This window comes from Brettanomyces bruxellensis, chromosome 7 (genome assembly GCF_011074885.1).
Source record: "Brettanomyces bruxellensis chromosome 7, complete sequence".
Classification (NCBI taxonomy): domain Eukaryota; kingdom Fungi; phylum Ascomycota; class Pichiomycetes; order Pichiales; family Pichiaceae; genus Brettanomyces; species Brettanomyces bruxellensis.
The window spans coordinates 1,179,239-1,200,341 of record NC_054688.1 but is presented as its reverse complement, the minus strand read 5'-3'; the positions used below and the strand labels follow the sequence as shown (position 1 = coordinate 1,200,341).

At 41.5% G+C, this 21,103-nt stretch overlaps 10 protein-coding genes across 10 annotated transcripts; 6 read left to right on the top strand and 4 right to left on the bottom strand.

The window, feature by feature from the left end:
* Positions 1-484: 484 nt before the first annotated feature.
* BRETT_004997 (uncharacterized protein) lies at positions 485-1,453 on the bottom strand (the record flags this gene model as incomplete). Its single annotated transcript, XM_041283483.1, has 1 exon — positions 485-1,453. One exon carries the CDS (start codon positions 1,451-1,453, stop codon positions 485-487), a length of 969 nt encoding a protein of 322 aa, XP_041136835.1.
* A 253-nt stretch (positions 1,454-1,706) lies between these two features.
* BRETT_004996 (uncharacterized protein) lies at positions 1,707-3,650 on the bottom strand (the record flags this gene model as incomplete). The annotated part of the gene is made up of 1 exon (XM_041283482.1): positions 1,707-3,650. One exon carries the CDS (start codon positions 3,648-3,650, stop codon positions 1,707-1,709), a length of 1,944 nt encoding a protein of 647 aa, XP_041136834.1.
* Positions 3,651-4,599: 949 nt separating this feature from the next.
* BRETT_004995 (uncharacterized protein) lies at positions 4,600-5,685 on the top strand (the record flags this gene model as incomplete). The annotated part of the gene is made up of 1 exon (XM_041283481.1): positions 4,600-5,685. The coding sequence occupies one exon, from the start codon at positions 4,600-4,602 to the stop codon at positions 5,683-5,685; it is 1,086 nt and encodes a 361-aa protein (XP_041136833.1).
* Positions 5,686-6,128: 443 nt separating this feature from the next.
* BRETT_004994 (uncharacterized protein) lies at positions 6,129-7,664 on the top strand (the record flags this gene model as incomplete). Its single annotated transcript, XM_041283480.1, has 1 exon — positions 6,129-7,664. One exon carries the CDS (start codon positions 6,129-6,131, stop codon positions 7,662-7,664), a length of 1,536 nt encoding a protein of 511 aa, XP_041136832.1.
* Positions 7,665-8,258: 594 nt separating this feature from the next.
* On the top strand, positions 8,259-8,933 carry BRETT_004993 (uncharacterized protein; the record flags this gene model as incomplete). The annotated part of the gene is made up of 1 exon (XM_041283479.1): positions 8,259-8,933. One exon carries the CDS (start codon positions 8,259-8,261, stop codon positions 8,931-8,933), a length of 675 nt encoding a protein of 224 aa, XP_041136831.1.
* A 974-nt stretch (positions 8,934-9,907) lies between these two features.
* BRETT_004992 (uncharacterized protein) lies at positions 9,908-13,213 on the bottom strand (the record flags this gene model as incomplete). Its single annotated transcript, XM_041283478.1, has 1 exon — positions 9,908-13,213. One exon carries the CDS (start codon positions 13,211-13,213, stop codon positions 9,908-9,910), a length of 3,306 nt encoding a protein of 1,101 aa, XP_041136830.1.
* Positions 13,214-14,607: 1,394 nt separating this feature from the next.
* On the top strand, positions 14,608-15,045 carry BRETT_004991 (uncharacterized protein; the record flags this gene model as incomplete). Its single annotated transcript, XM_041283477.1, has 1 exon — positions 14,608-15,045. The coding sequence occupies one exon, from the start codon at positions 14,608-14,610 to the stop codon at positions 15,043-15,045; it is 438 nt and encodes a 145-aa protein (XP_041136829.1).
* Positions 15,046-16,244: 1,199 nt separating this feature from the next.
* On the top strand, positions 16,245-19,046 carry BRETT_004990 (uncharacterized protein; the record flags this gene model as incomplete). The annotated part of the gene is made up of 1 exon (XM_041283476.1): positions 16,245-19,046. One exon carries the CDS (start codon positions 16,245-16,247, stop codon positions 19,044-19,046), a length of 2,802 nt encoding a protein of 933 aa, XP_041136828.1.
* Positions 19,047-19,418: 372 nt separating this feature from the next.
* On the top strand, positions 19,419-20,648 carry BRETT_004989 (uncharacterized protein; the record flags this gene model as incomplete). The annotated part of the gene is made up of 1 exon (XM_041283475.1): positions 19,419-20,648. The coding sequence occupies one exon, from the start codon at positions 19,419-19,421 to the stop codon at positions 20,646-20,648; it is 1,230 nt and encodes a 409-aa protein (XP_041136827.1).
* A 71-nt stretch (positions 20,649-20,719) lies between these two features.
* BRETT_004988 (uncharacterized protein) lies at positions 20,720-21,091 on the bottom strand (the record flags this gene model as incomplete). The annotated part of the gene is made up of 1 exon (XM_041283474.1): positions 20,720-21,091. The coding sequence occupies one exon, from the start codon at positions 21,089-21,091 to the stop codon at positions 20,720-20,722; it is 372 nt and encodes a 123-aa protein (XP_041136826.1).
* Between the last annotated feature and the right edge of the window lie 12 nt (positions 21,092-21,103).

The following is a 21,103-nucleotide window of genomic DNA, read 5'->3' as shown; positions in this document are numbered from 1 at the left end:
AATATAGATGCTTTATTGGATAATAGTTGTGTGTAGGTGTTTAGGTGTGTAGACAAGCGTTAAATTGGTGATAAAGTTTAAGAGATTTGAATCAAGACTAATGAGACTTGAGTTAAGACTTATGAGAATTTGATTAACACTTATGACTTCCATTGATGCTTGTATTTGAATTCTCTATTTGACCTTCCACTTTTATTTGTTACTTCATATATCATTTCCACATCTGTATCTGCTGACTCTCACTTATCCACTGCTCCTGTCCAGCCCCTTTTTCTATTTTTATCATCCCCTCCTACTTCATTCCACACTCAGCCAGATCTATGTTCAAGCACTTACAGTTTTTGCTCAACTCTATGTTTACTCTCTACTAATCTTCATGGTATATACTTAGTTTGTCAACTCTTTACTTAGCAACAAAATCTATATAGATATATCTACTCTCCATCCCTTCACTAATCTTCTATCACACATCTCTCTATCCCCATTATATCCCAACTCCAAACTTCTGCTCAGCAGAGTAAACCATGCTCATAGTCTGCTCCATGAACATAAGAAGAAGTATGCTGTGTGGCGTATTCCGGAGAAGTTGAGCCACAAATCCCTTATACAACGCTCCCAACCCCTCCGACCGAACAGTTTTCACAAAACAATCAACAGTTCCTTTGTACAGTGCCCCCTTTTGGTTGTACAATCTGGTTAAAACAACATCAAACGGATTCATCACCACAGTAACGCCAACTCCGGCAAAAGCCGAGCATGCAAGCTGCATGCCAAGACCATCTTTGAGGTTTCCCAACTTCTCCAACTGCTGCTTGGCAAAAAAGTATGCCGGAAGCTGGGCACCGGACCCAACCGCAGTTCTAAGAATTGCAGCATTAGCACCTCTGAACAACCCCCGTACACCTTCATCCTGGAAGATGTCCTTGAGCCCCTGCCACACCGAGTCGTAATGTGATTGGTTGCCGATCTTGACTTGTTCCGAGAAAGACTGCATCCTGGTTTTCAAAAGATAAAACGGTGAACTAACAACACTTCCAATGACACCAGTGGCCACGCCAACGAAAATATTCACCCCCATACTCTGAAACTGCACCGGGTCCCTCTTGGGAAAGACCAACGAGTTGATCCAGCACCTCATTGGCTCGTAAAATCCAAGTCTGCAACTGTTTAGACCTGTCTGGTACAAATATGACGCCATAAGGCCTTTCTGCACACCCCTGAGCCCCTCATTCCTATAAACCAAAGCAAACGCCTGGAATGGATTCCGGTAAACCTTGGCTGTGCCCTTTGTCGACGAAAGCTCCCCCTCAAGTTGCATCCGCGTCTTGACAAGCTCAATTGGATTTGTAAATGTTACCGCTGCACATCCAGCAAGTGCACCCGCTATACATCCTCCCAATTTCGTAACCTCCTTCTTTTTAGGTGTTGTTTTCTTCTCCTGATGCTCTGACATTGCTGAGGCTTGGGATGCTGCAAATTATATTTGGAATAGAGATGTCTTTTGGCTATCCGGATCTCATCCGTGCAGCTACCTGTACCCTTAATAATTTTTCATCCTTGAAAAATTCGAGCATCACTGTGATTTTTTCTTATCCCGTTCTATTTACCTAATTTTTTTTTTTTTTTTTCTCAGTCTTCTAGATTCAGATCTCCGGTGCCGGCACATGCAATGTACGCGAAAAAAAAAAAAAAAAAAAAAAATACGCTTATAACTTTGCTTTAATTCCATTTAGCCTATACTTGACATCCTTCAACACCTTGGAATCTGGATTCCAATCGTCAAATTCACGAAAAACCATCTCAATCTCATGGTTACCATGCCGTAGCCTTTTGATTGCTTCGAAAAAAAGACCTCGTACGCACCATGGAAGGTTGAATGGATTGGATCCTAGTCTCTTCATGTCAAATGGCTTAAAAGTGACTGGTTGCTGCACAACCAAAGCTGAATCCTCGGTATCAAGGCTGAAATCTAATGCCAACTTGTACACATTCAAGTCATTGTAGATCCTGGAGTGGCCTCCGCCTGTTAACGGCCCTGCCAAAGCATAACTGATCTCTTTTATCACATCATGGTCCGAATATCCCAGGTTTTGAAGCATGCATGAAAGTTTCACGATTCGAGAAACAAAATCAGGCGTATCAGACCCTCCATCTATGTAGACGGCCTTGAAAATGTTCGGGTGCTTCACATGCGACGCGATAGATGAGTATAGTGGAACCAGTTGGTCGTCAATAGAGCCAACATACGTAATTCTCACATTGTGCCTCACTAGATTGCGTACGCTCTCCAAGTATTTCCTGCTTTGAGGACTCTCGAAGTTCTGAAAGCGGAAAAGCTCAAGCATGGACTCGTTCTCGAAAGTTGAGTACGCACGAACAAATAGTGACTGCTCCATTCCATGAAATGGCCCGTTGTTAATACCGGCCATTCCTAATATCCCAATTTTCTGATCGGCTCCGATTATCCCGTGCTCCAAAAGCTTTGACATAAGGATAATTCCCACAGGTGTGCCCTGTGAATGGGCACACACAAATATAAAGTCAGCCTGCTTGATCTGCTCTTCGTACTTTTTCATTATGTCAAAGAAGAAATTCACCCGATCAAAGACTTTCCCCTCTTTCTGTAGTGCTATCTTCTGGATTTTCACACTCATTTCATTCTTTTTCGCCCATTCGAGTACCGCCTTCTCAGCAACATGTGCGAATCGGGTTGATGTACCAGTTGGTGCACCGAGAATCGGGCGGAGCACTTTTGTAGGAAAAAAGCCGTGTATTCCGATAATCAGTATCCGTTTAAACTGCATCGGGTACAATCTCCTGTATAAATGCAGCTGTTGCTCCTTTGGGTATCCAAGCATCACCTTCACTCTTTTAATCCCGTTACTAATTGACGTCAGTGCACTCTTTGGCTGGATTGTTTCTCGGAATGACGGAACTATGATATTCGGTCTTTTCTGCTTCTTCTGCTTGCCATTCTTATCGTTCTTTCCTTTTCCATCTTCATTCTCGTCGTCTATAACTTGTCTAGATGCTTCTGGTGAACTGTTCGGCTTTGCAGTTGACTGAACTATCACATTCGGCTCAAACGTGAATGCATATTTTTCCTGCCTTTGCCCCCAGAACGACCAGGAAGACGATCTTCGCTTTGGAGTCTCGTTTTCAAACCCTAAAGAGTCGCTGTTCAAAGCCTTAGAAGTAACTGTAGCATTTTTGCGATCTAGCAAGCTTTCTTTCAATTCTTGGCTTCCCTTCCCAGAACTTGTTCCTTCACCCATGTTCTCTTTTCGGCCAGATACATTCTGCTTTGCAGAACTCCAAAAAACCCACGATATCCTCCTTGGGGTTGACTGTGTATCGATTTTTGTAACAGGATCCTCCTCTGAGCGAGGACTTATTTTGGGTGATAGTTCTTTCCCGCTTTTGGAGGTGCTCAAACTCGACTGATATTCTTTATCGCCTTTTTCTGACTCCCGAAATGTGCTTACACCCTCTTTTGCCGTTTTTTCGGCCATCTTCAGCAGTGAACCCAGGGAATGTGACCTGGAACTAACTCCTGAACTCGAACGGGATCTCTTTCTTGTTTCTTTGCCGTCCTTTTGAATGGACGCATTTATCAGATTGCCGTTTGAAGAGGCATCCTCATTTTTCATCGCTATAGCTCGGACGTTCCTTTCAATTAATTTATACTGAATAAAATGTTGTTTTTGTTGACGGGATGCTAGACGAAACAGCTTGTGGTAAAATCTCATGCAATAAAAATGTGACACTCAAGATAATATGTACTGATATTGGTGCAATCAACCAATTGCTGTTTCCTCTTTGTAAGGCGGCAGCTTTATTGAAATTTCTAGATAGTACAGATGCTATTATCAACTGAAGAGCAATACTGTGCGGTAATTGTGCAAAAAATGGTATGCATAGGTAATGAAAAATCAGGATAGAGATGTGATGATGGTCAAAAAAAAAAAAAAAAAAAAAAAAAAAAGTAGGACAATAGATAGCGAAAGGGCAATGCATGACAACGCATCTTTTATTTCTTGCTCTTATCAGCTAGACTCGGGTAAATAGTAAAGGTGGCACTACACACAGAAGATTGCAATAAATGGAAAACGAGCTAATTTGAGATATTTTTGCAAAGTCTGCTGTCTATCTTATTGTGACTTGAAGATGTCTACACAGTCTACATCTAGTCATCAAGTGGCATTTATGTATTTCTTTATGTCTACACAAATGCGCTTTTATTTGGTCTATCTGTTAAGCATAAAATAAGAACGTTGATCCGATACGATAACCTTAGATTAGGAGTAACAGATATGGTATGCAAGATATGGCACAAACCATCCATATTCTGCCTAATGAATCTTTATCGAATCTTCTGTTCAAATTGTTCTTGTCTCGCAAATCAACTTCGCTCCTTACATTCTTCCTTTTGAGATGACACGCTTCGAAAAACGCGAATGTCAAAAAAAAAAAAAAAAAAGCCCGATTGGCCTTATTTCTATCAGTACGCGTTTCTGAAAAGCAGAATCCCAGTATCACATTCTTCTTCACCTTTCAGAGATTGTACACCAAGAGCAACGTTATCTTTACTTATCAATAATGTCCACAGGAGTAAAAAGATCAATCACAGACTTTTTCACAGTTTCGAAGCGGCAGAAATCAACTCTGGCCAAAACTGCTAAGCCAATTACGGATAAGCCAAGTTCTGAAAAAGTTAAGAAAAGCACAGATGAGAATTCATCAACAAAGATTGTGGCTCCAGGTCTTTCCATGTTTCATGTGAGACCACCAAGCATTTCGCATAAGTTTGACAAGCAGGCCTGGATCAAAACTTTAACACCATATCAGAAGCAGTTGCTTGACTTAGAAATAAACACGATGGACGATTCATGGTTAGCAGTGATGCATGAAGAAATGACCAAGTCATACTTTTTAGACCTCAAGAAGTTCTTAGAAGGCGAGTGGAAGTCTGGTAAAACCATCTTTCCGCCAAAAGATGATATTTATTCATGGTCTAGGCTTGCTCCTTTGTCTAAAGTCAGAGTTTTGATTTTGGGCCAGGATCCTTATCATAACTTTAACCAGGCACATGGACTTGCATTTTCCGTTCATGATCCACGCACACGTCCCCCACCATCACTCAACAATATCTACAAGTGTCTAAAAATTGACTATCCCGATTTTCAGATACCCAAGTCGGGAGATCTTACAAAATGGGCCGAGCAAGGTGTTTTGCTTCTCAATACATGTCTTACGGTTCGTGCACACAATGCAAACTCTCACTCTAACCATGGCTGGGAGAGATTCACATCAGCAGCAATTAGAAAGCTGATAGAGTACAAAAATCACGTGGCACATCAGGGAATAGTGATAATTGCCTGGGGTTCACCTGCCCAAAGAACTATAGGAAAGGTTGGAAGAATCGACTGGGGTCAAAACCTCTTTCTTAAATCCGTCCATCCTTCTCCCTTGAGTGCTTCACGTGGATTTTTTGACTGCCATCACTTTGTTAAGTGTAACGATTGGCTTTTTAGAAGATATGGAGCTGAAGGACTGATAGATTGGGCTATTGTAGATGGAAACAAGCTTTCTGACCTTGAGGAGAAGAGAAAGAAGTCTTTAGAGTTGGAGAAGGAGGTTGATATCCACAAGAGAAGTCCAGAGAAGAGTGAGGAAAAGGACTAGATGATGAATTGCTGCATTGCTTGTACCCGCTTATCTTAGAATATTATGTTTATCTTAGAATCTTATGCTTTTCTTAGAGACTTATGCTTTTCTTAGAACCTTATGCCTTACAATTATGAATGAACTCTTGAACATTGGCTATGTTTAGCCCGAAAAGTATTATATGTATGTTGATGGATTGGTGTAGAAGGAATATATAGAAAATAGTAACGATAAATGATACGATAAAGTGAAGAAAACTACTCGAAGCTGAATGGAAAGTCTGATAAAATAAATGAAATGGTCCGATAAAATGAAATGAATAAAATACGAAAAAATAGTTTGAAAAAATAAAATATGAAGATAAAAGCCGACTAGCATGAAGATTAGGTTCAGAATGTCTTTTACTCAAATGGTTTATTCTTTGGTTTACTCTTTGCGATTTCAAAGATTATGGATCCAACATGCTTGATCCATCAACTCTGTTTGAGAACAACCCTAATGAGCGGCTTTATTTTGAAAGAAATACACTAGTCTTTGCCATATTTCTATCGCGACCATATGATACTAAGGCAGAACATATTTCTGCACTAAAGGAGTTTGAAAGCTACCTTTCAACAGATTTGAGGCCATTTATAGAGTATTACCCGTGGTATTTAAAGCCTGTTAGCTTTAAGTTGGTGTCTGATTTTAGAGACCACAGTTTTTTGTACGGAGAACTTGAGTACGGCGACTACATACCGGATTTATGGCTTCTAACATCAATTCTTTTCGGTTTCAGTTCAAGGGATCCTAATTTGTACATCCGAGTGTTTGATCAAGATGGCGAATTTCTGCTTATTGAGGGTGCTTCCCAACTACCAGCCTGGTTAGCTAGTGAAAATGTTGCAGCCAACAGAGTTTGGATTAACGATCAAAGTATTAAGGTCATCCCATCCGATTTTCACCCAGAAGATTCGATAACACTAGAAAATGCGTTGGATTTCATAAGCAAAAGATCCTTCAAGATTGCCAAGCTCTTTGATCTCACTGAACTCCTATCGGATAAATTACAGACAACTGCATTAGAAGATTCACTTCATAACATATTTGAGGAAAGGGTGTCTGTGAGTGAGAAGATGTTCAAACTGATAGCACGAAATAAAGCGTATCTCAGTAACGCTGCCCTTAACTACCACCTAGAGCAGGGGTTGCCTGATCTGTACAAACTTGGGAGTAAAGCACTTGGAGATGATTATTACGTTGATAACACACACAAATCGGTGATTGTGAACATTCGAGTCTCCTTGCTAGCACATGTTTACTTTAAAAAGTACGGTGGTGATGCGCAGAAGAATGGACAACTGTTAACACATTTGGTGGATATGTTCATAGCAGAAAATAAGGAGAGTGATGATATTAAAACAGACATAGGAGTATTCAAGGGTAGTGTTGGAAAGTATAACAAGGCGGTGGATGAGGATCCACTCCAAAGAGAACTCGTGAGATATAATGTGATTGAGAAATGTGTGAAGTCGATTGAGCCCAATCTAGACGATATAGAAATGCCGGGGAAAGTTAAAGTGGACAACCCGGAAGAAATGTTGAGCAAGATCAAGAAGTATGTGAATGAAGATGATGATGGTAGTGCTGATGAAGATGACTGTTCCAATACAGATGAAAATGTAAAGAAGATGTTCAAAGAGGAAGGTGTCAGCATTGATGAGGATGACTTTTTTGAATTTTTCTGCAAAGAAGCACTCAGTTTGAAACCTGAAGATTTAGAGAAGATGAGGCGGTCGGAAGGCGAAGAGGGGCCGGTTGATGAGGAAAAAAATACTTTTGGTGATAATTATGACGACCGGAATGATTCTGTTGGGGATGTTAGAGATGTAGATGATGATGATATGGATGTTGAAATGATAACAAATTTATTAAAGTCGTTAAAAGCTGAGGATGGAGTGTCTGGTCCAGTTTCGTCACTTCTTCGGCAAATCGGTATTGATGAGAATGAGTTGTAGTATGTATAATATATTTAAAGGTTAATAATTTACTAGGTTAAGTCCACTAATTTTCTACTTTACTGATCTACTAATTTTCTACTTTGCTAATGTAACTTTCTACTTTTCTAAACTACTAATTTTCTTACTTTACTAATCTAATTTTCACATTTTCCATTTTCTATGTTCTAATTCCATATTTACATATTAGTGGACAGGCAGTCCCTTATTTCCCTAAATACGGCTTCTCTTATTTTCCCTTCCTCCTTTTTCTTTCGCGTATTTTTATATCTCTCTTCTATCTCCCTTTTTTGCGATTTTAATTTTTTTCTATTTCTATTTTTTTTTCTCACTCGCTTTTGATAAGAAATGAGATGGCAGTTGAAAGCGGGCCAAATATTTTTGTAGCGAGATCCTTCAGCATATCTTGTCAGGCAGAAGATAGTACTAATAAGGGCAGTTCAAATATTTAAAACGGGAGCTCATCGAAGATTGGGCTGGCGTTAATTACAGAGAGGCTTTGCAAAGCAACTATTACGAAATCAGCAAAAGTGAAGCGTGGATATCAGACATTTGCTCAAGTGAATTCAAACTAGCATTAAGAAAAAAACAAGAATGTGGAACTATTTCTTTGGAGGAGGTCAGCAGAAGAAGGAGCTGCCCAAGAAGGCTATAGTGAAGCTGAGGGAGCACATAGCGACACTCAATAAGAAGCAGGGGTACTTGGAAAAGCAAATAGAACAACAAGAACAGATTGCAAGAAAGAATGTGACCAAAAACAGAACGATGGCAAAGCAGGCACTCCGCAGAAAGAAGAAGCTAGAAAGCGACCTGGAGCGAATCGAGAACCAGATCGAGTCGTTGGAGACTCAGCTTAGTGCAATAGAGTCGGCAAACCTCAACTTGGAGACTATGAAGGCTATGAAGCAAGGAGCAAAGGCTATCAAGCAGATTCACAGCGACTTCAACGTTGACAAGGTGGATGAGACGATGGACGATATCCGGGACCAGGTGGAGGCAAGCGAGGAGATATCGGATGCCATTAGCAGGCCTCTTGGTGCTGATAATATTGATGAAGATGAATTAGAGGATGAATTGGCACAGATGCAGCAAGATGAAGTTGATGAGAGCATGACTAACACTAAGGCCAAGGTTGAGAAGGAGAAGCCGGGCATAAGCCAGGCGAAACTTCCGAGTGTTCCTACCGGCAAACTGGGGGAGAAGAAAGCTGCTGAGGAGGATGAGGATGAAGCTGCTTTGAAGCAGTTGCAGGCTGAGATGGGCATGTGATGTGCGTGGTGTGTGGATTTATGTTAATTAGTGTGTTCGGTTACTTCGTAGCCATTTGTTTTATGTTAATAAGTGTTAGCTTGTTTGGTAGGTAATTTTTCTCTGTGGAGGGTTACTTTGATACAGTATATTATATTATGAGTGTGGAATGTGGTGTGTAGCGATTTATGTTGGTTTCGGTGTGTATTCGTCGATAGTCGCGTCTATTTTAGATCATCTGCTTTATGCCCAGGAAATTCCGGCCATGTGGTATTTGAGCAAGTTCATTTACTTATCTTGTACTTGCTTCTTTGCATCTTACCCTTAGAGGGTGATTATTTGTTGGAAAGCGTTAGTTTATGTAAGGATTAAACGGATTTAGAAATGTTACGAATGCGAAAATAAATGCATTACTTTATTGAGTGTACTTTATTAGACGTAGCTAGGCAGACGCGACTGTCGACGCATCTATTAAGGCAGCTGAATGGTAGACATATACTAGACAAGTGATATACTAGACAAGTGATATACTAGACAAGTGATATACTAGCAAATAAGTGATATAATAAGCAAACAAGTGATATACTAGCAAATAAGTGATATACTAAGTAAATAAGTGATATACTAAGCAGATAAGTAACCTGGTGGCAGTTGTCCAATGTTAAGGTATACTGAGTATTTTGTGTGTAGAATAAGTACCTTGGAAGGTAGAAATGAAGCTGAGGTGGTAAGTCATCTCAATTAAATTATTTTATTATTATTAATAAGTAATCATAGACTACATTGATTAAGTAGTCATGAACTATTTTATTGATTAAGTAGTCATAAACTATTTTATTGATTAAGTTCCTCATAAACTATTTCATTGATTAAACTCTTCATAAATTATTACCATTGATCAAATCAGCCTCATTAAGTTCTCAAGTCCCTATCACAATCATCCCACCCCCTACACTCACACTAACTTGCACACATTATATTATACAGACAACGGACTACTCGTACATGTTCATCAAGACATCGTCGGAACTTCCCCGGCAGCGGTCCCGGCAGAAAAGCAGGAGCTTGCCGATCTCCTTGACCACGGTGTAATCGGCATCAACCAGCTTGTTGCCCACCAAGTCCAACAAGCCCACCAAATTCTGCTTGTCGGGAACATCATCCAGCACATTGACCCACTTGACGAGCTTGCCGTAGAACTCGGCACCTGTGCAGGAAGAGAACCAAGTGTGAAGCATTACTCCACCAGACCGCCGAGTGAGCTCGTTCCGGATGCGTTTCAAGTACCGGTAGCCGTCCTCCTCGTACTCGTGGTTGAGATATGCGTGTTTGGTCTTTTTGTAGGCATCGGGCCCGTACCGGGCATGGATGTAGCACCAGAGCACCATTGTGCACAGGCCGATGACGTAGGACCGGAAGAACAAGTCCTGATCGGGCAAGTAGTCGTACTGGTACTCGTAGGAGGAGTCCTGGGGCGAGAGAAACATCTCGAATAGGAGAAGGTAGCACTGGACCACGCAGACCTTGCTGTGTCTGGTTTTGGTCCAGTCACGGACCCGGGTCTCGATCTGGTCCCTCTCCAAGTTCGAGGATGGCTTCACATTCATCCGCCAGGGTGCACCGGCCACAATGAAGAGATCGTAGTGCGAAATCGACATGTACACGTGTGCCATGTGGTACGTGATGCATTTGCACCGCGTGTCACTCGTGGAGAACTGCTGGGAGTTCTTCATGGAGCTCATGTTGTCGATGGCGGTCCGTGATGAGCAGCAGGACCCGCCAACGTCGTTTCTCCAGATGGAAAAGGCAGCAGTCAGAAGCTCACGCCAGTTGTTGACGGTACCGCTCATTCCGAACTTGTCCAAGCCAAACATGAGCTGCATGTCGCGCTGCTGGATCTGGAACATGATGGCACTCAAGCCGGCCAACAAGACCTTCTTGCCGAAGGAGTTTGTCCGCGTTGGAAACCCGTTCAAGATGCTTTTCAGCACCAACAAGAACGGCCTGGGCTGCTTGCACCGCTTGAAAGCGGCCCGAAAGTTGCGAAGCTTCGACTCCCACACCTCATCCTGCACGGGCATCGTCATCTGGATCTGGTGGGCGTAGATGAGCATCTGGTGGCCGAAGGATATCGCATCGATGGCATCCATGTAGAAGCACATGAACGTGGCCCTCTTCATGGACTCGATCTCGATCCACTTGAACCAGTTCGTCGCGTAGTCGTCGCCCGAGTCGATCTTGTGCGGCGACCCGCCCAAAGTCGGCGATCTCCGAAGCAACTGGATCGTCGTCCCGTGGTGGAGGTGTGCTCTCTCATGAAGTTGCCTCGTGGTGCAGTTTTTCTCGTAAAACTCTAACATGAGCAAACTCTGGATGATCCAGAGCTTTGCCGGCGGCTGGAACTGCGGAGACGCGAAGATGAGCCACCGGAGTGGCAGTGCAATCTTGTCTGCAAGGTCCTTTGGGTTTTCGAACCTCTCCTCCCCGGGACACCTGATATCATCCACGCACTGCGACAGTTTGATGCCAAGCATCACCATTGCCAGCAACAGCAACGGCGGCGTCTTCACGGAGTCAAAAGACGGCCTGTGGAGCATCGGAAACCGCGGGTGGAAGAACTTCCAGTACATACGGAGTGCTTTTTCCAGTTTCGACTGCACGAAGTCCGGGTGTGCCTTTATTTCTGGAATCAACGACGAGAACTGCTCAAGCTGGGCTGCCGTGAGGTGGAAAAGCGACCTGTCGGCGGACTGCCGAGTGTGGGGAGCACGTGGCTTGGGTTCCAGCACTGCGTCGATCGACGCTTTTTCTGCCGTCGCCACCGGCTCGCAGTTCATCGTCATCGAGGGCGTGGGGTGAATTTTTTGGTTTTTTTTCGCGACTGCTGCACCGCCCGAATTGTTGCCACTGCGCGCGTTGCCCGCGTTGCCCACGTTGCCCACGTTGCCTGCTGTGCCCGTGCCCACCGGGCCAACAGGCCCCCCTCCACTCCCCACGCTCCCCGTGGCACTCCGCACGCTCCCCCCGGAACTCCGCACGCTGCCCGGCGAAGAGTACAGCCCCAAATTCGACGACGACGCAGGCGACAACTGGTCGAATCCATCGGGGATAAAAAAACTCTGGCCTCCGTTATTCATCTGAAACTCGTTCAGCCCCGTTAAAAAATCATCCGTGTCCGACTGCGCCACACCAACATTCAATCTTGAATTTAGCCTTTGGTCTGCTGCAGGGTTGCTTGTATTGTCGCTAAAAAGCCAGTTCAAAAGATTCGGTGCAGAGAAGTCTTTGTTGTTGGCCGGCTCCGGTGTGTCTGCCAAAGAATGGTTGTGCTGCTGGAGGATTTGTGTCACACTGCTGAACCCTTTTGTGTTTTGCGGCTGTGCTGATGCTGCCCGCGGCATCCCCGTGTTGTTCACCGCGAATTTCATTCTTTCCCGGTCGCTCACCCCGGCCCCACCGGGGACCCCGGTAACCCCTGGGGCTGCGCGGGTACTGGTGGGTTTTAATGGGGGGGCTTCGTTCTGAAGGTTAGAATTTGGCACATCTGAATTTTCCAGATTATTGCCAAGGTTAGTACTCTGCATGGCAACCCGCATATTAGTGCCTGCCATGTTCGTACCTGCCATGTTGGTATTTCGCGCATTAGCATTTCGCATATCAGCATTCCGCATCCCATCCTGCATATCACCCTGCATACTGATACTCCGCAAATTGGCACCCTGTAAATTGGCAATCTGCAAGTTATTCTCCTCCATCTTCTTCCTCTTCGCACCACTTTCCTCCTCATTACTCCCCTCCACATCACTTCTTTTCGCACTTCCAACTCTATTTCCATCATGTTTGCCCTCACTCATCTTCTTCCGCTCCTTCTGTATCCTATTCGCGTGTCTCTTGAGATGCCTCACCAACAAATCATGCCGCACAAACGTCTTCTTGCACCCTGGCTGCGGGCACTGGAAGATTTTCTTCGGATTATGGTTGAGTTTGTGCCGGGCCAAGTGTTCAGATCGCTGAAAGCACTTTCCACATCCTGGGTACTCGCAGATGTACGGTGGCCCTTTAAGCCGCCTTCTTCTGCCCCTCCTCTTCTTGTGTGTCTTCCCCTTCTCGTCCTCTTCTTCTTCCAAATGGTGTTTATCTTCATATTCAGTACTCATGTTTGCCGGAGAGTCCCCTGAAACGCTTAAATCCGATTCTGTCGCCTTCTTGTTCACTGCCGGCGGCCGGCCATCTCCGTATACGGGTGATCCATCGTTTGTGTGTGCGTGTATCGACCGATTCTCGTCCGCGTTGATCAGCATCGATAACTTTATGTTGTCTCTCATCAAAGTTTCTCGCTATCTCTAACTCCGCTGCCACACTATATTTCTGTCCGTGTGTATGCAAATGCCTGTGAATTCTCCTTACTTGCAACCATGCGATATAGATGTGTGGTCACGACTTGGAAAGTAAAGCAAAAAAAAAAGGTATAAACGCAGATCGTGTAAGCTAAAATGAAAAATGCCCAATTATCAAATTACCCAAATTATCAAAAAAAAAATATATATATATACATTAATTTACTTGGGGTAATCTACAAATTACATAATAAACAAGATTCTGGCTCCACGAAAAAATTTGATGACCAGAAGATCTGCTCCCTTTTAGCATGATATTCTTACTTAAAGGCACATTCTATACTCTCTCTTCAGAAGTACGAACCCCATACAAAAATGAGCGAAAACAGATCGGAATTTAAGCAAATCCATGTTTAAAATAGGGAAAGCTTGATAATCATAGTTTGTGTAAATGCCCGACACAAGTTAAAATCACAATAAAGAATTCGCCCAAGGAAGAAGTTAAAACACCGCAGATCTGGCATATGATTGATCTGGACGGCAGTAGTCAGCCCACGGGAAAAAAAAAAACGCCACTCTCGCCAAAAAAAAAAAAGTGGAATGAATATAATTTCACACTTTTCTCCGGCGCGGTGTAATATTTGCAAGACAATGCAAATGTCAGACCTCGCGTAGGGTTCAGGGCAAATATAAGTAAATTTCACAAATTACATTTCAGCCGGAGCTTTCCCATTCTTTATTACCAAACCCAATCAGTTTGTCACATGCCTTTAGTCACGTGAAGTATGTTTATTTTTTACCCGCCCGTGAAATATGTTTACCTTTGCAACTATCCCACTTCTGTACTCATCCAATGCCATTTTGAACCTTATTCCCCCACATAATCACTTCTTGAGAATTTTAAGTTATCGCCAGAAAGTACATTAAATGCCATAATTTATCATAATTCGTCCTTTCTTATTGTTTAGCAACTTGGCCATGTGAGATCCTTATTCATTTACCTTATATGTGATGTGTACGCAAGTTTGCATCCGTACTAGTAGGCGGGGGATGAAATATCCAATTTTGTAAACTTCGAATGCATTTTTTAATGCCTATCACGTTGAATAAAACCACCACTTTGCATACATCGTAATATTTCACATTGTGTTACCCAAAGCAATCTGTGTTTAGGCGATTTCTGCATTTAATACCCTTCTTTTTTCGCTTTTCATGCCTTATCTCTATTCTCAGCTAACTTCGGCCCACACGATTAATTTATAGCGAAAAAAAATAAAATTCGACACACACGCTCGTTATTTGCTTCTACAACATACTTTGCTCAATAACCCTTAATCATCATACTCAAACCAAAACAAATGGGTTACGCTGATATTGCCGACCAGTATAAAAGTGAAGGAAAGTTCGATCTCAAAAGACGCCAACTCTTGGATAAATTTCAGAATGATACTTCTGGTATTAAAGACAAGCTTAATCAATTGCTTGAACAATTGGTGGATCTTAAGATAGAGGAGAATCCAGAATTGCTTGTGGAAAACCGTGGAAAATTAGTAGCCATCATTCAAGCTTCATTGACTAAGCAGCAGTTAGGTAAAAGGCTTGCTGGGTTCAAGCCAAAAAATGACATTTCATCTAATGAATCTTTAGAGCATGGTTCGGTTCAACAGCAGAAAATCATAGATGAGATCTCCAAACTCCTTAACCAATACGTTTCCGAAACAGTCACTCATAACGATGAGTTTGAACACGGCTTGGAGGGTGAGTTGTCGCGAATCACCGATAAAACAAAGAAATGAATATGATACACTAGAAGTAATATATGAAAACCAAAGAGTAACCTGTTTCATATGTTGAAGGAGCATGTTTAAGACTACTTATCTGGCTGGTCCATTTAGTAGGTGCGTTTGATAGAATATTGCTTGCTGGTAATTGGTATTACAAGTGGCATTATTTCTTTTTAGCATATTCTATAAGTGTTAGATGTGCCGGAATCTAGAATAGGAGTAAGGGAAAGCCAGGAAATTCTTGGAGGCTTTAATGTCACTTCGTCAGATGTGACTGATATTTGTCCTCATTTAATTGTGTTTCGTACATTTTATGATATGAAGAAATGAATGCGGGGTTTCAATTCTTCTATACCAAATTTTGTTCGTCTGAATCTGATTGCTTTGTTTCTCGGATCATCATTCTCCAAACTGACAAATACTACATGCTGTTTACTTAGATTTTGTCTGATGGAATAAATCTATATGAACTGTAACATCCTTTTGCTATTCTTTCTATCAATCTAAATTCTACTTGATCACGATAACCCGAATTGCTTTGTTACACTAGTGACAACTTATTCGAGCTGTAGCACCACTAAAAATTCAGCAACAAAAAATATTACATGAGAATCACATTTCCTGAATATCGATCAGGGATATGATTGTTATTACGCATAGCGATGTACAGCATTGAAAAATTAAGGTCAGTTATTACAAAAAAGTTGCAAAACTTTCCAATACCTAAATATAATAATTAAGAAACAGAAAAAATTACCCTGGTGGTTCGCAATTCTTTTTTTTTCTTATGCATTTTTTCTTCAGTACAATAGAAAAGTGACGCCGGTCTGCAAAAGATCGGAATTGAAAGGAAAAGTTGTCTGACATATTGCGAAGCCCTCGTGAAATCACATAAATAAAATTACTGTAATGGTTATCTAAAGCTAAACGGCCGCCGAATGAAAACCCTGCGTTCAACTTTGACCTCGAAAGAACTTGCTGAATAGTTGTATTTTGATTTGCAGGACAAGTCAGCAAAAAAGCAGTTTATTCCATTTGAACTTTTCACTTTATCAAGATATTCTAACATCGATATCATCCTCAGATTCAACAACTTATTGCAAGTGTCTGGAGCATATCTTAAGCTGAGCAGATAGATCTGAAACGAATAAACTCAATCTGACCGTTATCATACTTAGTGTTGTTCATATACATCTCATTTCGCATAAATCATGGTATCATCTTTTATCACCAACAAGGTCGATTCCGTATCAGCTTCAAATGATAATCATATAACTGAGAAGTCGAAGAAGAAACAAAGTATTTTGGATATGGGCAGTACGGATTTTGATATTAACGTTGATAGTACCTCTGGTGCTGCTACTAATGTTACTACTAATACCGGTGCTGATGCTGCGATAAATGCTAATATTACGAAAAGCAACTCGGAAAAGCAGTTTCATTCGTTGGATTCCTCGCAAAAGGCTACCGTCAAAGCGTATAATGCCTCTGTAAAGGAATCAGCGAAGTATCAACTTACCGAGCAAAGGCCAAAGACTGAAATTGCAACTGTTACTGACAGTTTTGAGCCTATAGATGACTTTCTACAGTGTCATTTTGAGCCTGGAAACTGGAAAGAGATCATGGCTGACTGTGCACTTCCCCCAGATAATTGTTCTTATTGCAACTCACGCTGCAATAGCCCACCTGCTAGTATAAATGCAAACTTGCACAATATTTCTCCTGCCGGGCATGAGTTGCATAGCAATCAGGAAGATACAGAGAATGTAACTTATGACCCATCATATTTTGGTTTGCCTGGTCAACATCATGGTAACGCACTTTTTAACTTCCCTGGTGGCAGCAGAATGACTCTTGATCCATCTTTGCTTTCCTCTAGTAGTGAAATTTCTGATGGAACTGATTCTCGAGGTCCGACTAACTCTCAAAATCCAGAGCAGAATCAGAAGCAATGGCAGAATTTGCACTTAGAGCATCAAATTTTGCCTCAACAGATGAAGAATTGTCATCAGCATTTAGATCAAAATCAGTCTTATGCTAATTCTGATCCTAGCTCTCATCTTAATCCTCACTCTCAGCCTCAGCCTCACCATCACCATCACCATCATAATTATACTAATTTTGTCCAAAACGGAGCACAGTATAATGGTGTAGCGAAGAATGATTCTCAGCCAAATAATAGTGACGATGATTGTGGTTTTTCTGACTACAGCTGCGATGACAAGTATTGCAACATCAACATCAAAGACTGGAATACACTGGAAACATGTAATAGTGTGATCCGGTGCAGTCCACCTCCTTTAACAAGCGCTCTAACCACTCCGTCAACATCTTCCACTATCTCTCACCAATCGAACGAAGAAAAAGTTTGGATTCCGAATGGTGAAAGTTCCATGGGCACCGTTATGGAGAATGCATCTTCAGCTTATCATGATACCCACGAGAAAACTTCGTTTCTCGCTAGTGAGGAATTTCGCGATAATAATCCAGTAATAGCAGGCTGTGGCGTGAATGTGGCTGATAATACCAAGTTTGTAGGCCAGAATACACATTCGGATGATATAGAGACGGAAAATCTGAAGCTTTTACAGCCGGAACTGGGTAATGTGTTCCAAGAATCATCCACGAAAACAAGCAATCTTAGGAAAGATCTGGAAAAACAGAAACAGCCGATTTTTCACCCAGAGAGACCCCACATTCATGAACACTTTCCTCCATCTGACCCGAACCATCATTATCATTTGCATTACCAGAATCATTATAATGGTAGCCTTATCCAGCATGATCTTATTCTCCCCTCGAACTTCAACTTCGACGATATTGGGAAGTATCTCAACGAATACAATCATCATTCTCAGAATGAGGCTGTTTCCGGCCTTCCTTCTCCAGATCTGCCCACTTACCATTCGTGTACAAACAAAAACTGCAAGCATGTTGGCACCCCCATGCATTCTCCAACTATGATTAAGGAAAATATTACAGACAGCAAGATTTCGGAAGGTAGCAGCTTTGCAAATAAACCAATTCTTAATGACACTGGCAGCATTATCAGTCCTGTTATGCAACCTGACACAGTTCAGCCAACAGCAATTGAGCTAAAGCCAGATAATATGTTTGTTTGCAAGTGGGATGACTGCAATCTCACCCTACCAGATGCAGATCTCAATAAGCACATGCTTGAACAACATTGGACTCCGGACTGGCTGCATCAAGAGAATCAAAACTATCAGTGTGAGTGGTTGGATTGCATGTTTACAACGAACGAGCTTGAGAAACTATCACAGCATATAGATTCGCACATTGCAAATCATTCCTCAGATACTCTTAAGGGGAATGCAACCGCAGGAAAAAGTATGGCCAAATCCGAATGTAAGGATAGTAATCATGCTGAGGTGACAACACATGTGTGTAAATGGGTTGATCCTGATACAGGAAAGGAGTGTGGAATGGAATTTGAGAATACTGCTGATCTCACTCAGCATCTCGTGGAAGAACATGTCAAATCGGGCAAGTCTCAGTATGTTTGCTGCTGGAAAGGATGCCCAAGACATGGAAGGCTGTTTTCTCAACGTCAAAAGATTATTAGGCATTTGAACACGCATACGAAGCATAAACCTTTCAAGTGTTCTGTGTGTGGAAAGCACTTTTCACTTGATTTGATGTTGAAGCAGCATATGAGGATCCATACAGGTGAAAGACCCTACAAGTGTAAAGTCTGTGGAAAGCACTTCAAGACTTCTTCATCTCTAACAATTCATTCAAGAATTCATAGTGGTGACAAGCCGATGGTGTGCAAAGTTTGTGGAAAGCGCTTTAATGAGTCGTCAAATCTGAATAAGCACATGAAAATTCACACTCGTCGTTTTAAATGTGAGCTTTGTATGAAGAGCTTTAATACTAAGGGTAAATACTTGAAGCATTTATCTGTGTGTGAAAAACGGCAGGCGAAGTTTCAGCAACAGGTGAATTCTGACTGTCCAACAAATATAGCCCCACAGACTTTGCATTGTTAGTCAATCATAAATCAAATATCTGAAAAGAAATCCAATGCTACTGGCATCACATTTAAAATTAATTCAAGATTTATTATGGCTGTTTTTTTCATGAATATGTAGCTTTTTTTTAACTTATGTTATAAATTGGATGTTTTGTCGTCTGTCTGGGTATTTGGCTGCTTGCATATCAAGCTTTATGCTTAAAACAAATTGGTGAATAGTCAAGTTCTAGAGTAAATAAATTTCTTCCGAATTCATCTCTTCGCATTGACCTGATACGTAATTTTTATTTTTTAAGTTCGAGACTAATTTCAACTCTGATCATCCATCTTCAAAGTTTTACTTATGAAGCATCACTAAGTAATGAGCTTAATGCATAAGTGATCCAAAATGCCTATGTTAAAAGGTTTATTTCATGGAGGTGGCATCTGGAGGACGTTAGGAAAAAATGGGATTGGTGTTGGGCGAAATTTCACTTGTAACAGACCATCATCATCACTAGCTGCTTCAATATCCAAAATCAAGCAAATAATTGACTCGCCAGTGGACAGATCAAATGCCAAATTGAAGGCCAAAAATAAACAAACTGGTATAGATCACACTGGATACACCGAAAGGGGAAATGTGACCGGAAATGTTCTAATGAAACATTTTAAAAGTCATTCTCCACTTCAAATTAATTACAGATTGAATAAGGCACAAGAGACGGTTGTGAAGGGCTTTTTCAACAAATCAAGGATTACGCAGGAATGGAGTATATTCCATTATGAGGATATTCCGGGAGAAAAAGAAAGATTGCAAAGGGAGGAGTTAATGAATATGGATAGTGGTATGGATAATGTTGAACAGGAAAAGAGTGCCACCGATATTGATGATGATGAGTTAACCAAATATGATTGTCAGAGCAACACTCATCAAGCCATGGAGAATAGGAGAAAAGATAATGAAATTTTAGACAACCTACCCGAAGTTATATTTATAGGAAGATGCAATGTGGGAAAATCATCACTGTTGAATCAACTATTTGCAAAGAGTAATCAGAAAGCCAGGATGTACGCCAAGGTTAAACAGAAGGCTGGTTATACTCTCTGCTTGAATTTCTACAACATAGGTGGCATGCTCAGATTAGTTGATTCGCCTGGATATGGTAGAAAAGGAAAAAATGTTCAGGGAGAGTTGGTTCTTCAATATCTTGAAAATAGAATGCTTCTCCGGCAATGCTACTTACTTCTAGACAGTAAAGTTGGGCTTAATAAATACGATGAGATGATCATCGATAGCTTGGTTCAGCTTGGTGTTCCTTTTGATGTCGTGTTCAATAAGATAGATAAAATACCAAACAGCCACAGGATACAGCACATGGAAGAAGTTATCAACAAATCTGTTCTACAGACGTTAAAAATACAACCGAGATATTATTTTGTGAGTTCTATAGAAAATCGAAGTGGCTTATGCGGAACAGGAATCAATGAGTTGAGGTATGGTATGCTCGAAAGTTGTGGAATCTCACCTGACTCAGGAAAGTTGATACCTGTCAATAAAAGCAGCCAGGAAGAGGAAATCAGAATGAAAAGAAAGTTGAAGAATCCCAAAATGCTTGTCCATATGAAAAGGAAATAAAGAATCGCTTGAAATCGCTTCTGCTCATGCATGAAGAGTTTTTACAAACTGTCAATCAAACAAAAAAGTGATTATTCTTCCAGATCATCGAAATAGTAGAATATCGACCCGCCTAAGTACATCCGAAGCGTCGATTTTGGACATGATATTATCCTACACCTCACCTGCTCAGTTTTGCTCTTCTCATAAGCCTGGAATCTATGGCATCCACCGAATGCAAAGTATTTCATTTTTCCCTTATCTTTCACACTAAGCACATCAATTGGTGGAAGTTCACCTGGTACTATGTCCTCTATTTTGGCAGTTTTGGAAGCCTTCGGAACTCCGTTCAAAGTTGACACCATTGCATCAATCTTGCAATAATCCAAGGTTGGAGGAATCGGTCTGATGATCTCCTTAAGTGGAAGATATTCAGTTGGATGGCCTTTAGTTTGCATTGACATTTTTTGCTTGTA